This window comes from Drosophila bipectinata, chromosome 3L (assembly GCF_030179905.1).
Source record: "Drosophila bipectinata strain 14024-0381.07 chromosome 3L, DbipHiC1v2, whole genome shotgun sequence".
Classification (NCBI taxonomy): domain Eukaryota; kingdom Metazoa; phylum Arthropoda; class Insecta; order Diptera; family Drosophilidae; genus Drosophila; species Drosophila bipectinata.
Genome location: NC_091738.1, coordinates 19,640,829 through 19,657,388, shown reverse-complemented (window position 1 = coordinate 19,657,388; position 16,560 = coordinate 19,640,829). Strand labels below are relative to the sequence as shown.

The following is a 16,560-nucleotide window of genomic DNA, read 5'->3' as shown; positions in this document are numbered from 1 at the left end:
CGTTTTACTTACAATATTAGCGAGTTAATAGTTTTTTTCCTCATTTTTAAATTTTATGTAACATACCACTTTTGGTATGAAAACCACTTTTATAAAATATATTGTAGTTGCTATATTAAACAGAAATAACTATAAAAATCTTAGAGGTTGATAAATGGTATTTTCTTTTTCTGTTTTTTTTTTGTTTAATTCAGTTGCTTAATGACCTAGAATTTAAAGCGATTAAAGTGATATAAATAACATTTAGACGAAGATCAATAAAAACGTAAAAATATACCTCTTTAAAGATATTTTTTCCTAGATTTTTCCCATTTTTCTAGATTTATTTTTATATTTTTAAAATATTCCAGTTAATAAAATGTTAATAATTACTTTAATTATTTCGTTCTGTTTTTCGAATATTTTAATGAGTTTTTTTCAATATTAAATTAAATTATCCCTTTTCGTACCCTTTCAGCTCCCAAGGAGACAGAGGCAAAGGCAGAGCCAGTTGCCACCCAAAACGGACAGTCCTCGCCGAGCGAGAAGACTGGGGAGGAAGTGCCAAGTCTACCGGTAAGCAGAGGACCCAAATTCCACGAACCCAATGAAAACCTTATCAGAATGGCGCCGCTCGTCACAATCAGCGAAACCGACTTGCATGAGTTGAGCTGAGGGACACGGCCTTGGCATTGGCATGTAAATAACAACACCCACCCAACCACACACTCGCCAACACTCACACACCCAAAACAAGTTGACGGGCAAGGGGCATGTCAGCTCATAATATATAACAAAAGTAAATGGTATCCGAGTACATAGCCCGACAGCTGTAAGGCATGAAATTGCATCATTTGCAATTGAAATTGCAAGGATATCTCCGAAGACAAACACATTGGCACACACTTTCAGGGGCCATTATTTGGACAGGCCATGGGGGACATTAGTGCAGTCAGGTTGTTCAAACAAAACGTTGTAATGTCAAGTACAATCAGGGTAACACACTGCCAGGAAACCACTGGTAATTGCAACTCATGGGGATTATCACCGAGAGCAAATGGAGTATTAATATTTAACCAGTTAATCGGATTTTTGTTTCTGTTTGCCCTTTTCCACTAATTAGAATTCATTCAGCGTTTGAATTTTTAATTTCGGAAAATTGTTGGAATTCTTGTTGGTAAATAAATTATTGAATTAATAAATAAACAGATAACTTTTTAGTTTAGAAAAGTAAAACGCAGGCATTAGTCAAGTGACCTACAACCCTACGAATATATTTCACATTATTCTAATTATAATCTATAACCATACATTTAACACTAGCATGTCCTTAACTTCATGAAATGTATATGTACCCTCTCTGTGGAGTATTTCGGATTGTTTACCCCACATGTGGATAAATACTGCCTGGCGGCAATTATCAACTTCCGAGAATGTTCCGTTTAATTAAATAGCATTTAATTGAATTTAACTAAATAAACAAAGCATGGAAAAATGTTTTCTTCACTTTCAGTTTGCATATTTGAGTTCCAATTCCAGCAGACATTTTGCAATGGATTTTTTAAAATATATATATGTGTATATAATCGGTATATAATGGTTCATGGCATGCCTCAATGTGTGAATTGTTTTTTGTGTGGGTCATTTTAATTGTTGATATTGAATGCACTTATAGTGTGACTGTTTAATTAAATTTAACGCAAACCAACCAAGAACTACAGAAAAAACTGGTTGAAAAATTAAAACAGAGGGAAACTATTGACAATTGGCTTAACGGGACGCAAACCAGACGAAATTGGCCGGGCCAATAGATACTGGCCGGAACAATGATTTTGCCAAACGAGTCAATTCAATTATTTCTCAATTATTGTATAAGCCGATTAACGGTGCTATCGAGTTAAATAAATTAATTGCAGCCAAGAAGGATTGAATGAATGAGCCGAAAAAAATATGCCAATCCTTCTGCTGCATTAATTTAAGCATCTATTATTATAAAAATCTGTAAAAACTGCAAAAGAGTCCTCCCTCTATAATTACCTATAAAAAGGTTAAGGCTTCTCTCCACTATTCTTTTCTATAGTTTTCTTTGTATATTGGCCAATTCGTTTTCCTTTGTTGGCCAAGAAAATGAAACCTCTGCTCGGCTGTTGTGGCCAGGACAATTTCTTAAGCGGCATCAGTGCAATTTCTTGCTCGGGGGACCTGCCCCATCTTTGGTTTTTGCCGCCAAGCCAATTGTCTAAAATGTTATTTAATAGAAAAAAGTGCCCCCAAGACCACAAAAGCTAAAATACCTCTCGGAACCATACCAAAAATAAATTGAACTGCATTGAGGGAGGGAGGCCGGTACGAGCTTATTGCAACGAATCCTTTGTTTGGTGGGTGTGGAGTCCTGAATAAAAAGGGAATTTTACCAAATGAATATGCGTTGGGGAGAATCCCCTGGAGGGAAACTTATTTCTCTGTGATGAACTTTCCGACCAACAATAACAATTGGTGCAGGCCACAATTTATGGGCGAATCTGTAGCTTTTTTGCTTATCAAGTGGCCCCCTTTCTCGTTCCCGTTCCCGGCCATGATTTATACAGATTGTATATGCATGGCATGGGTGACCAGAAGCTCCTTGGCCAGAAAACTTAAGACAAAACCTTCAGCTAAGCAACAAACGCGCCAAGAACGAACATCAACTTTCAACTTTTGCCTTCGACTTTTCGGCACGCCCAAAACAAACTTCCAGCAGGCCAACTTCCACCAACTCTATCCGCTCACTTTTTGGGGAAATTGGAAAAGCAAAATATTGAACTTATTGGCTTTTATGTAGTTTTAGCTGGAGAAGTGTCTATCGGCTGCGCCGGGGTCGTCGCATGTTACTTTTGAGCTTACTTAGCATGTACTTTGTCTGAGCTTAAGCTGCAACCAAATTGAATTTCCCGGGCTTCGGCTTCGGCGTCGCATCGTTTCGCCCAATCGCTGCACATTCAAATCTTGCGATGAATTTTCCCGCTTTTTCCAGCGACACCCGAAAAATGGCGAAAGTTGCCAAATGCGTGCCGTGCCCCCATTGTCTAGGCTTCTTGCCGCCCGCCCTTCGCTTTTCCCCGCTCAGCTTTTCACTTGACTTGCGGCGTCTACCCGAGCCTGATTGCAAAGCAACCAAAATTGAAGCGCACTCAAAACTTTTTTCCTGCCTCAAAATCAAAAAGTTTTGCTCACCCAAACGGAGCGCCAGGGGCTCTGCGGGGGCTTGGGTTCTCCATCAAAGGGGTTGTACAGTGGGCCCTAGTTAGAAGTCGATTTTTCAGAAGGGTTCTTTTTAGATATAATGAGGAAAAGGCGCTGGAAATAAAGCTTGATAAATTATGCCATTTTGTAGATCCCAAAATTAATTATTTTTATTTTTTTCATAATCGTTATCGTTTTTCGTTTCTTTACCTTTTTAAAAGTAAACTTTATAACAATGGAAAAAAATACTCTCAACAAAGAGTTATTTTGTTAATGAGGGTATCACTTTTTATTAAAAACGGTTCAAAAATTCTATTCTTTTCTATTTTAAAAAATAAGGATACAAAGGCCTAGAAACTGTATATAAAATCTAAAACTAAATTCATCAATTCAGGAAATTTATACAAATTTTCTAAAATTATTTTTAATGTCATCTAAGTTGTTGAAATATTCTGTTCTCAGCTATTTTCCATAAATTTTTTCCATAAAAAAGAAAACATCAAATAATTTAGGATCTAAATCTCAGCTAATTCAGCAAAATTAAATTAAAAAAAAATGTTATATCAGTACCGATTAGGTACAATTAAACGTGTATATACTGTAGTGAAAGTTGAATCCGAAGCTGCGTCTTTTGTTTGGAGAGAACGAAAAAGTGCAAGTGCCTCAGATGGTGGGTGCTTCTGTTGCTGGTTTTGTTGCGTTTGCCACTGAGCTGGCTGCTGTCATGCATGCCAAGTTTCTTTTTATTCAAAAATGTTTGTGGGCGTCTTGGCACTTTTCTTTCATCTTTGGCTTTTTCTGCTGGTACCGCTCCAGCTCCAGCTTCAGCCCTCTACCACTGCCACTACTGCTACTGGTACTGGTGTTCATTTTGGCCTGCCGCAAACGCAGCACGCACTTAACTTTGCCAGCTACCACAATGCTGCGGTGAAACTCATTACGAGCTTAGAATGCAAAAACGAAACCCCAAAGCTCACCCAGCTGCAACGCCAGCTACACCAGCAGCAACAACTAAAACAAAGTCTTGCTAAAAAACACATAAAAGCTGCCACACCCACACCTACACCTCCCACCACCCACATACAGAGACCAAAGCATAGATTGTGTGTTGTTTGTTCAAGTTTTCTATAAATCCTAATGAAGGCAAAGAAGTCGATCCGAGCTAATGATGTGTAAATTAAAGCAAAAGCCACAATTTAATAAACAAGGGAGGTGGGTGTGATTGGCGCTCGGTGAACTTTTATCCGAAAATTATATTAATTTTGCATCAAAAGCGGATCCATTTTCAATTTGTTTATAACCGAAATTTTAAGTTAATTAAAGAAGCAGCGCCCGGGGCTGTTGACCGAATCAATTAGTTCAAGCAATGTTATCAAGTTTTATTAAAATAATATTGGTTGGATGCTTTTTCGCTTTTCAAAATGACAATTTAATATTAAACCCTGTCTAGGTGGCCGTTGGAGCAAAAATTGTAATTAGCCAGCATATGGCAAATATGTGTATGACTTCCAGCTTCAAAAACAAGCAACTGCACGAAAAAGTACAATAAAAAATCATACAATGAGTTGGGCTTCGGGCGACGTCTAATATTTCATATTTGAATGGGTGGCCTTATTCCGAGAAACCTCCAAGGTAGAATAAATATTAAATCGCATTGTAAAAATCACAAGGAATTTTCTAATTTCATATCTGCCACTAACATCTATGGAATGCCAAAAATATTTGATAAACCACAAATAAAAAAGTTAATATACCTGCATGTCAAATAATTTTTTAAGAGAATGGAATGCAACCGGACTAATCAGATAAAATCTTTTAATATGAAAACTTGCAACCAAAAATATAAAATATGTAATACCCATAGAACAATATGGGATGCAAAAGTTTTTAATAAAAAGCAATCCAAAACATTTCTGCACTTTGACAGCAGCAGCAGCAACATGAAATCCAAAGGCAGCAGCCGTTACCGCAACAACAACGACAATTGCCACAAAGAGGGGCGACACTTCAGCAGCACAGTTCCAAACGACGTAAGCCAGGATCCGGGGGCTCAGGAGGTGCTCCTACAGCTAGTGCTAGTCCCGGACCTGGCTCTGGCTCTGGTGGTGCTGGACCGGCAACTGTGCGGCGACAAGTTTCTTGGGGCCCGCCAATCGTGGCCGAAACGGATGTGGATTTGGCCAACTCCAACGGCAACGGCAACAGCAACGGCAACGGGAGTCGCAAGTCGGGCAACAAGCAAAATGGATACCATGGCGTCAATAGACGGGCCACAACGACCCGAAACTGACGGAAAACCACCGAGACGAATGCAGAAAGCATTCACCAAAGGATGGAAAAAAGCATAAATATTTAGGCAAATTGATGGCAAGAAAACACAGCCGGCTAGAATAAACAAAGCGCCAAGGCATGAGGGCCGAAACAAAAGCAATTTGTATAAATAAAAACCTGGCACAGACAAAGTCAAAGTGCGACAGTACGACAGTGCGGCAGGACGAAAGGCAAAACAAATAACACAAATTGAAAAGAGAAAAGTCGTTGGATTGTTGCACAAAGAAAGCTGTCTGCCCATCGACATGAATATTCCTTTAAAAATGGGCAGAAACCAACTTTCGGCCGAAACAAACCGACAGAGAATTGAACTGAACACAAGACTTGCAAGACTTGGCAGGAAACTCTATATGTCAAAGTTTGTGCAAGGAATTCAAAACTATGGCTTTAACTTTGATAAATAACAAAATTATATTTACATGCATTCATGCCCGAAAACACTCGAACATTTCTTAGAATTAGATAGACGAACTCCAGGCTTAGTTTTTTGTCAGGCAAACCATGTTAGTTTATAGTTAGAATAGCATTAAGAAATTTTTAAAAATCTATTTAGTAACTATCACACCTTGAGGATTTAAATTAAGAAGTATTTTCTATGCTGTCGTATGTTTAATATTCCTTTCCATTTAAGATAAGCTACTACTTTTGCTGCAAAAAATTTAAGCGCAAAGTTGCCTCCATTAAGTTTTAAGAATTGCACAACTATCATTATTTTGCCTCGGTGCAGTTTTCCTTTTGTTTTTTGTAATTTTCATTCATGCTGTGTGATATACGAAGGTAATAAAAGTTCTTTTGGGCAATGAAGCAACTTTAACTTAAACTTCTTTCATATTAAATGATGAGAAATTACGCCGAACAACTCGACCATACATCAATTCATTTAAATGCGTTTATTAAAAAACTTTCCAGCAACAACACAAATGCTGACGACAGCACACAGAACACAGAGAAAGCAGAGAAAGCAGCAACAATATCGAGATTGACACAACAACAAGGAGCGATGAAGTCGGAGAAGATGGAAAAAGTAAAGCGCACATAATGGCACTTCAATATGTGAGGCGAAAGTGTGGGTTGGACCCATCCACCCACCCATGGGGGACTTTTTGGATGCTGAGAGTCCTACCAGAGGAGCTAGGAGGGGATGGTTATGGGGTGAGGTGGGGTGGGAGTGGAGGTAACCAACAGCTTGTTAGTGGCTTTGTTGGTCAGTACTTTTAACTAATGTGTTTTGTGCGACCATAGAGAATCTCAAGTGCTCATACACATGCTCAGGCTCTTTCCCATATTTGATGTACTTAATGCAAGCACAGCAAAAAAAATTGATTTTTTGCCAGCAAATGATTTTCCATTACTCACTTTTTATTAATTTAAAATACCTTTTTCTTATATTTTAGGGAACTTTTTTGAAGGTTGTTAAAAATCACAACGTGTATTTTGAACCAAAGTTTTATTCCCTATATTATCTACAAAATAAAGGATTGGTCTTAAAAAAATATCCTTTATCCTTCAATCAGACGGTTGAAATGATCGGTTAAGCCGTTTTCAAGGTACAGTGGTTGATTCTGATTCGAAAAAGGGTTTTGAGAATTCAATATTTACTATTTTAAGTCAATAGTTTTCGGCTTAGATAAATCCATTCAAGTTTTATATCTCTATAAATACTAGACCGATTTGTCTCAAATATTCAGGGGAATTCCGAATGAAAAATTTTTAGAATATATATTTTTTTAAATCCACTTGTGAAAATTTGAATTGTACACAAATTTTATTCAACTCAAAATAAGTTAAGATATTTTCACCATTATTACTATATGTTCTTCGAAAACAGAATCGAATATCTGATTTTCCAAGTGCATATCCTTTAGTTTCCCTTGATATGAAGGGTGCCAGCGGAACCGCAAAATGTGTGCAAGAGGGTTTTTGGGGGAAAAACGAGGCTCCAACACGTAGGGAGAGGAGCTTGTCTGGCTCTCGACTTCCTATGAGCTTCTTCAGTTTCGGCTGCTGCATAAAATAACCGCATAAAATGTCGTTAAGTATAACGAAATTGAGTCCGCACATAAATTCAGATTATGAGATTAAAATGTTGTGATTTTCGCACATAGAGAGCACGGCCCAGACTCTTGGCCAGCCCGGAAAACCCTTTTCATAATGAAACCCGAAATAGGGGATGCCGAATATTTGGGCAGACTGGTAGCTGGTAGCCGGGACACCCCAGGACCTCATTGCAAAATACGCTGGAATAAGCAATAGCAGCCCCATCAAAAGTGGCAACAACATCCACAGCAGTCAAGCCAATGTAATGAGTTTATATCGCTTTTTTGCCCTCAAGCATGATTTTATGAAAAAATAACACAAAGTACAGTGGAATTGGCCCTTATGGGATTAAACAAATAGGATAGCAAAGGGAAAAAAGTTAGCTGTCAGACAAAGTTTTTTAAGGAAATAAATAAGGTTAAGGGTGTTAGTAGTGTTTAATATTTTAGGACAAATTCTTAAAATTTGACTCTACTGTACGAATAATAAAGAAGTTGCGGTCGTGGCCTGCGATCAAAGTCAAATATTTTGCTTGGATGTTTACAAATTGGGTCAGCTGGTCATTTTAGCCAGCCTTCAGCTATGCAGTCGACCCTCCTCCGCCCCGGGGCTGGCTCCTATTTTCAACCCCTTACGATGTGAATTTCCCAAAATTGAGAGCCAAGGAATCTCTGTCGGGCTATCAGCTGTCGCTTCATTATGACGCTAATTGACGGTATTGCTGTTTGTTAAAGGACAGTGGCAAAAGGATTAGCAGCGGGAACCAGCTAACCGCCGGAGAGGCCGCAACAGGACGAGGGAAGCAAGGAGAAAATGCCAGAACCGCCGCTCACTTGACCCTTAAACAGTTTAGTTTGACTTAATCCGGTTATATATCCGGATTAGCGAGCGAACAACACAGAACGGACTTTTTTTGCACCGTTTTACCAACTTTACGACACTTTTTAGGTAATGAATGGGATTACATTTTTTTAATCCACTGCGCGCAGTCAAGCAGCTGGCTGTAAAAAATCTAATGACCACAAAAAATGCGTCCAGGTCAGATTTGGGAGGGAAGGAAACCGATTGACCTGCGGCCCGGGCCTCATGAATGGGCAGGTCAGAAATAAATTTTCCGCCGAGTAGCAGTATAAAACAGCGCAGCATCGCTGACGTAACCAGTAAACGCAATCGAACCATCCAAGAGCCGACATGTGCCTCCTTCAGCAGAAAAGCAAGTCCGAGCAGGAGCAGAGTCCTGGCCAGGAGCTGCCTCGTTCACCCACCGCCGCATACGCCATGTTCTTGCACCGCGAGGAGCTGAGACGCCGCAAGGTCCATTCTTCGAGGGCTTCCGTGACCAAGATTCATCTGACCACCGAGCTAATCGCCAGGACTAAGCAGAACATCAGGCAGTGCAGCTTCGAGGATCTAGAAATCCTTGCCCGGGAGACGCTCTTCAAGAAGAGCCTGCAGCGCCACCTCCACTACAGACGCATGCAGATGCAACAATGGATGATGAACAAGAAGAAAACACTCCCGAAAGAAAATAAATAATACAATTTGTATTTTATTTAATTTCTTGTTAGAACAGCGTCAGTGATATCATTAATATTTGATAAAGTGATTATGGTATAGATATTATATAGTTTTTAAGAAAGATTTCAAAAAGGTTGTAGTATATCCCTTGAAAATAAAAGACTTCTTCATATAGCCATTGCCTTTTAGACTCCGAGATATAACCAAAGATTGTGGGAAACTTAAATTAAGCTTCAGTCATTTGTAAAAGCGATGGCAAAACGGAATTTCCACTCACTTTCTCACCTTATCTCGTCCTGTTTGCAAAAGTGCAATTTTCCATTTAAATATTTGATTACGTTTCCATATAGCAAGCGACGTCCTGGCGTCGTCCTAGCTGGCAGCATTGTCAGGACAGGCGGGTCCTGCACTTGTAATGGGTGTAAAAACAAATTTACACATGATTACCAGGCCTGGGCAGGCAACAAAACTGCGAACATTTAATACAACTCAAACAAAATGGTGCGTTGCATAAATTTGAACAGGCAGCAGTGGCACAAGTAGCAGCAACAGCACCAGCACCGTTTTTGGGTTGTAGAAAAATTTTTGCCTTTTTAGACTACATAAATTTTAATTAAATGTCACTCATACGCCATGTGCACCGCCACCCATTCGAGTGTGTGTGCGTGCAACTGAGTGCCGTCGTCATAGTACGACCATGAGTCTGTGTGCGAGTGTCTGAGCTGGCGACAAATGAATGCACATGGAAGTGGCGCACGAATTACAGTTTATTGAACAGCAGCAGGAGCACAAGGAGCCCTAAAGGACTCACAACAAAGGACACTGGCTGCGGAAGTGGAGCTCATCCAATGCTAAGCGCAAAAACAAAGGACACCCAGGAGTCTCGATGGCAACTCCAATGTTTCCATTGCTCTGCAGCTGGGAATTTTTAAAATTACAACAGCACTTAGCAGAACATATTTCGGAGCAATATTAGCTGGTATTCCAAGACAAAATGTAGAGGCAAGGAAATTAAACAAATTACTACTTTAAATTTTAAACATTTTGATATAAATGAAAAAGGCATTATACTTCCAGAAGTTGTATGAGCTTCATGGCAATTTACTTATTTTATTATTAATTTCTACATGGTCTCTAGAATATAATCCAACAGTTTCAAGATGATCCGAGTAATACTTTCGGGGATAAAGTCATAAGAAGCAACGCTTTCTAGTTAGCTCGATTTTCGCATAAATCCTAAAAAACTATGTTTTCTATTTCATGCATTTGAAGGGGATTTAACAATTTCTCAACAACTTTCAACCGATCTTACACATAATAATTTTTTTTAATACATCTATTATATTTATTGTGTCCCAATTTTAGTGTCCATGAAAAAAGTCCATGTAGTTGAAGATTTTTTATAGATTTTTTCCTTTAAACTTTTAAAATAATTCAACGTGTATTTTTTTTTTCGACTTTTCCAACCAAATACGGTTTTAAGGTTTTAACTAAATACGAAAATATTTATTTTCAATTCCAATGATCCTACTAGGGATAAGCTGTAAAAATCTATTATATTTATTGTGTCCCAATTTTAATGTCCATGAAAAAAGTCCATGTAGTTGAAGTATAGATTTTTTTCTTTAAACTTTTAAAGTAATTCAACTTTTTTTCGACTTTTTCAACGAAATACGGTTTTAAGGCTTTAACTAAATACGAAAATATTTATTTTCAATTCCAATGATCCTACTAGGGATAAGCTGTACAAAAGGTTATTTTTTTCTGTGGCTCACCAGAAATGATATCACAATGGTACAGCTTATACTCAAATTAAAAACTCTGAACTAAAAGTTAATTTTTTGTTAAGTTGAATAAAAATGAACCAAAAACATTTTTTATATTAAAAGGTGGTAGGTTCTTTTTAGACCCAGGGTTTTATGGGTATCATTTAATATCCTATCCTTTAACCCTTTAATAAGTTCAATCAAAGCACACTTTTAGGTTGTTTCCGAAAATAAATGTATTTTTTATTTAAAAACGTGCAACTCTGTCCACATTTGTACATTTTTTCTAAATTTTTAATCCATCATTTCAATGCATAACCAAAAACTGAAAAACGGAAACTAATTGCAAACGTTGGTTACCATCTAGTTTTAATATTTTTGTTTGACACACTTTTCGGATTTTGTTTGTTTTCTGTCGTGGCGTTTCTGTGGCATTTCCTTTTCGGAGAATTTTCATAAAACTTTTACAACATGCATTATTCATGTTCTATGTACTACAATTGCTTTGGTCCACAGCACTGTAGTTAAGCGAAGGATGGGGATGTCCTTTTGCTAGTAGCCTAGCGATTTAATGAAAAAACATCAGTTGGCATCTTATGCGCTGCCATTTCCACTCGAAACTTTTTCAATAATTTTTAACATATTGTGTGTGTGGGCTGGCCGGCTTGTCCGGGGCTTTTCTGACAAATTAACTCAAGTACACAATGAAGTGTTTATTGTGCTGGGAAAAGTTTTCTCATGTCGATACTGGAGCTTAAGAAGTTGTCAGGAATAAACGAACGAGGCTATAAATATATATATATAAGAATTTATGGAATGGCTCAGAAATACAAGCAGGTGTTGACCTTAAATTTGGGATTTAAAAAAAGCTAGAGTTTAGTTTGATTTTATTAATTAAAGGATCAGTCAGTAGAGATCAGTAAAGGCAGTTAAGTCTTCCCAAAAATATAGAAAAGACTAATTTTTATTTGTAGGCCCTCTCAGGATATCTAGTGAAAATACTGCCACATTCTCATTCTTGTTAAGCTGAGTGGCAGAGCAGGACGTAATCGTCATGGTGGCTTAAAGCAATTTGTTATTAATTTCCGTGTTGAAAGTTGAAAAAAAAAGCAAACTTTTTCTTTTCTTTGTTTTTCCGTCTCCCTTCCACTCAGTTCCTCTCTCTCCCTCACTCACACTTTCCCTCTGAGTCCTGTCTCAATGCCACTTGGCATTCATTTAATGCGAAAAGTTATTGTCGTTTTTTCTGTCGTTGCTGTTGTTGTCCTTGTTGTTTGTCGTTTTGTGTGTTGCCACATTAAAACATGGCCCATAATGGTTAACAAGGCATTTGCTTGTTGACCATCGACCAAATGAGCATCCAAACTTGTGCTTACATTGTTCAACATGTGTAATAAATATATTTAACCGGCTCCCGTCCACCAAGCCAGTGTGTATGGATGCAGTGCTAGTGAAATATGACCACAATGGTGGGTAGTTGGTATTAAGCATTTCTGGGAGAAATTATCAATCAAAAACTAACAAGTAAGGCTACAATCAACTATATAAGACCCGGTATATAGTCTTTTTCTCTTCCATTAGATTCTTTCAATATCATTTTGTGGCATAGTTTTGGGTTCTTTGCTACAAGACCATTTGATAGCTGATAGTTATTAATAAGAATTTTTAGAAAAAATAATAAATTAAAAATCTAATAAGAATGGGCTGCTATAATTGAGTTTTTCGACTAAATAATATCCTATTCTTTTCTGTTATACTGCACTCAGAAAATAATACTTTTCAATATCATTTTAATACTATACTTTTAAATACCATTTTGAGGCATAGTTTTGGGTTCTTTGGAAAAAGCCAGCAGGGAAGAATAAAAAGTCTATAACTAATCTTGAAATCTTACGTTTGGAAAGAATTTTGAAGTAAAATTTTCAGCATTTTTCACATATTTTCGGTTTTATTTTCTATAAATTTTTTTTACATTTATATTATTTTATTTTTCCAAGCTGTGCTGTGTTTTTTTATTGCTGTGCTGTCAGGTAATAAATTGGTATATCCCACCGTGGCATGATGACTTGGCAAAGCCCGCACAAATACATACACAAGCACGTGTATTCGAAATGCATGCCCCGCCACGTATGCAATGAAAAATGTCAGAACAACGATGTTAATATGGCTGGCAAAGGATTGTGGGCCGACGACTGGCCCGCTGAGGGGCGCAGAAGTGTGTCAGTGTGCTGCTTCTGCATGAAAGTGCAAGTTGTGCTTATTGTTTTTGCTCCGGCAGTAACCTTCAGCTAAGAACAATAAAATTGTGCAAAAATGAAACTGAAATGGGTCTCCGACAAATGGAAACTGAAAAACTATGAAACGCAAAAGGCTGCAGCGCAGAAATAACATTTTTAAATGCATTCGCCTTTAACGGCTGTTTTATTCGTTTTGTTGCGAGTTTTAGTTTATATTTTATTACTTTGACCGTTTGGCGGAAAAACTTTAATACTGGAAACTACCAAAAATTTAAACTGAATATTTTTGGATTATCCTTGAAGTTGCCATAGTTTCACGCATACTCTCGATGGAGAATGTATGTAAATGCAACACATTTTCACTCGACTTGGCCGAGAAACGCGTTAGCCGGTCTCCTTGCAGTTGATTTTCGGGTGGCTGCCACGCCTTAAACTCCTGGGGGAGGTGGGAGGGGCCCGGGAGACTGCCACACAAAGTGCTGCAAAGTGACTGGCGGGTTTCGTGTAACCAAGACACCAGCATCCAGCTCTCGGGGACGGGGACTTAGCCCCATTGTTGGGCAGATCCTTGGGGGCCCGGCTTAACGGGCAGCAAAATGGATTTTAGACGGTGCCCAGGACAGAACAGGACATGCTCCAAAATGCAATACAGGACATGCAAATACAGGCACATACACACAGACACAACAGAGGACACACTTTAAAATCTATTTTGTGAAAATAAAAATTAGTTTTAGTTTTTGGTTTTATAGACTTGAAAGAAGGGATTTTTAGAACTACTATATTTTTGTTTATCTATATATATATAAAATTTTTCAAAGTTTTCTCTCATGTCAGTTCGGTAAAACCATGATACAATTATAGTATAATTATATAATACTGATTATATATAATAATTATTATATAATTGTATCATGGGTAAAACCTTTATCTGTCAAATCACGACAGGTACCTACAACCCTTTAAAAAATAATAAACTCTGCCCTTTCAGCAAAAAAAAACAAGCTTGAACATCCTTGCTCCCTTTAATGTCCCTACTCCTTTCTGTCTGTCTCTGTCAAAGGCTCTAAATAATTATAAAACTTTATCTCTTCTCCGGACACGTTCACACCCACACTTCGCCATGAACCCTTCACTGCCATGTCCATTGAACTTCACTTTGAACGCCACTACTAAAGCCAAATAGAATTAAACCCTGAAAAATATTTGATCTAAATTCCTGACCCACCTCTCCCTCTTTCTCTGTCATCCGTGTTTGTCCCCCCACTCGGTGCCATTTTCATGCCCAATCTCCCCCAGAAAGCGCAGCATCAGGAGAATCAGGAGCAACAGCAGCCGCAACGACACAAATCCCGCCACAAAGCGCCCGATGACACAGAGGATCCACAGCAGCCGGAGCAGGAGCAGGAGCAGAAGCCGGAGCAGCCCTTTGATGTAGCCACAAATGCCAGAACAGGGTCCACCCAAACACCCCCCACCAACCAGACCAGCCCGTCTGATGAAAAACCACCTCCGGTAGTGGTGCCACGACGTCACCGCCCCAAGCCGGCCCCCTGTGCTCCTGTTTTCCTGGATAGCTCGCTGCTGCAGCGCCAGTTCGCGAATCCAATTAGTTACTTGGGTGGACCGCGACTGCAGCCGCGCAGTAATCGCACCAGCATCGACTCGATATTATCGCTGGATTAGCACCGCAGCCAGCCAGTTCTTCGCCCAGTCCAGCCCAGTCGCCCCAAAATCCTCGCCGACTAGTCACAAACTGTCAACTGGCCCGCCCGAAATCCCAGTGGGGATTCTTTTCCGGCTCCCCGGTCGCCACAACCTCAAGCTATTGAAATCTAGTTCCAGTTACAACTTTACGAAATGTTAGCTAGACAAATGAACAAATTTTGTTAAATCTTAATAAATTGTTAACTATTATACTATATCCTGAGTCCTTCTATGATTTTTTGAAGGGATATTGCGGAGAATTAGAATTTCTAAAGGTAAGTGCCGTCCGAACTAGTTCTCAGTACCTTTTTTCAAACATAATGAACCCCTTGATGGGTCCCATTTTCAGAACACAGAAGTAGCACTTAGCATTTATGTTTATAAAGTTAAAAGTTTTTATAAAAGCCTATCTATATTTTTCATAGGAGAATATCATTTTGCATCAAATTCTAATAATAACTCCATAATACTCTTGTCAGAAAAGAGAATTAGTTCCCAGTACCAATTTCAAACATAATAAACCTTCAACCTTAAACCTAACCTTAAACCTATAAACCTTTCAAACCTTGATGGGTTTGCAATTCTATAATTGCAATGATAAAGAGTCTAATGACTACTAAATTAGTTTAAATATCAGGCGTATGTGTAGTTTGGATTACACATTTAAATTGATAAAATTAGGAACTACATAAAACGCCTAACAAATATAACATCTAGATTTCCAAAAGAGAATATAATATGATTTCAAACTTTAACCATAGCCTTTACATAATACATAACATTACATTACATATAAACATAAATGTTTATAAAGTTAAAAGTTTATAAAAAAACCTATCTGTTATAGCATCTATATTTTCCATAAGACCATTTTATACCAAATTTTTACAATTCCCATAAATAAAGTAGCACAAAATACCTATTTTTGGAATATTATAAACCCTTTTTGGGTTCTGATTCTAAAATGTTTAACGATGAAGCATAGAATCACTTCTACAATTTCTTAAACTTAAGGTTCGTGTTTAGTTTCTACTGAACACTGAGGTGTATAAAGGTTAAATATTCTATAAAAAGAGGAATCTTTTATTAAAATCATATCAAATTCCTATAAAAACTCAACAAAAACCTTAAGATAATCCCCGCCCATAATTAGAAAACGGAGGTAGTAGAGTTCAGTAGTGAAAGTAGTACCAAACATTATAAAGTAGTTTATAATTTTTTGTAGTACCTAATAACTTTTGTTAAGAACATCTTCCTTCTAAAATTTAAGAGGAAATACATCTTGACTCCCATAATCGAATAGAAAGTAGAACAAGTACAAAGTACCTTTTTTTTTGAAAATTATGAACCCCTTGTTGGGTTTCGATTCTAAAAATGTTAAAGATAAATAATAAAATCTCTTCTAAATAAGTTTAAACTTGAGGACCATGTGCAGTTTTCACATAACATCAGGGTGTATAAGGCTATCTCATATAGTATCTAGATTTTCGATAAATATATCATTTTATCATAATATCACTTTGATTAAAATTCTTATTATATCTCTACAAAAGCCTTAGAATATTCGACTCCCATCATTGTAAGACAGAAGTAGGACTAGTAGCTTTTTTAAGAGAATCTTCCTCCTTAATCTTAAAAGATTTTTGACTCCCATAATAGTAAAATAGGAGTACTTAGTAGTTTTTTAGAGCATTATAAGCCCATTTATAGATTCAGATTTTTAAAAGTTAAAAGATAAATACTTAATTCACTACTAAATCAGC

At 37.7% G+C, this 16,560-nt stretch overlaps 2 protein-coding genes across 7 annotated transcripts in view; both read left to right on the top strand.

Annotated features, from left to right (window-relative positions):
- axo (axotactin) overlaps window positions 1–14,950 on the top strand; it is a 60,102-nt gene extending 45,152 nt beyond the window's left edge. For 2 of the 6 annotated variants that reach the window (XM_070279597.1, XM_043214206.2), the window contains exons 20-21: window positions 458–555; window positions 14,390–14,950. In XM_070279597.1, coding sequence (XP_070135698.1) covers window positions 458–555; window positions 14,390–14,776 — 485 coding nt within the window. In that variant the 3' untranslated portion in view covers window positions 14,777–14,950. Of the gene's footprint in view, window positions 1–457; window positions 1,478–5,128; window positions 6,629–14,268; window positions 14,360–14,389 lie in introns of those variants that run through there. The other 4 variants (XM_043214209.2, XM_070279599.1, XM_043214207.2 and 1 more) reach the window with 4 other exon arrangements.
- Window positions 7,489–9,105, top strand: LOC108132731 (uncharacterized). The gene has a single exon (XM_043213965.2). The coding sequence runs from the start codon at window positions 8,761–8,763 to the stop codon at window positions 9,103–9,105; it is 345 nt and encodes a 114-aa protein (XP_043069900.1). The 5' UTR covers window positions 7,489–8,760.
- Window positions 14,951–16,560: the final 1,610 nt, after the last annotated feature.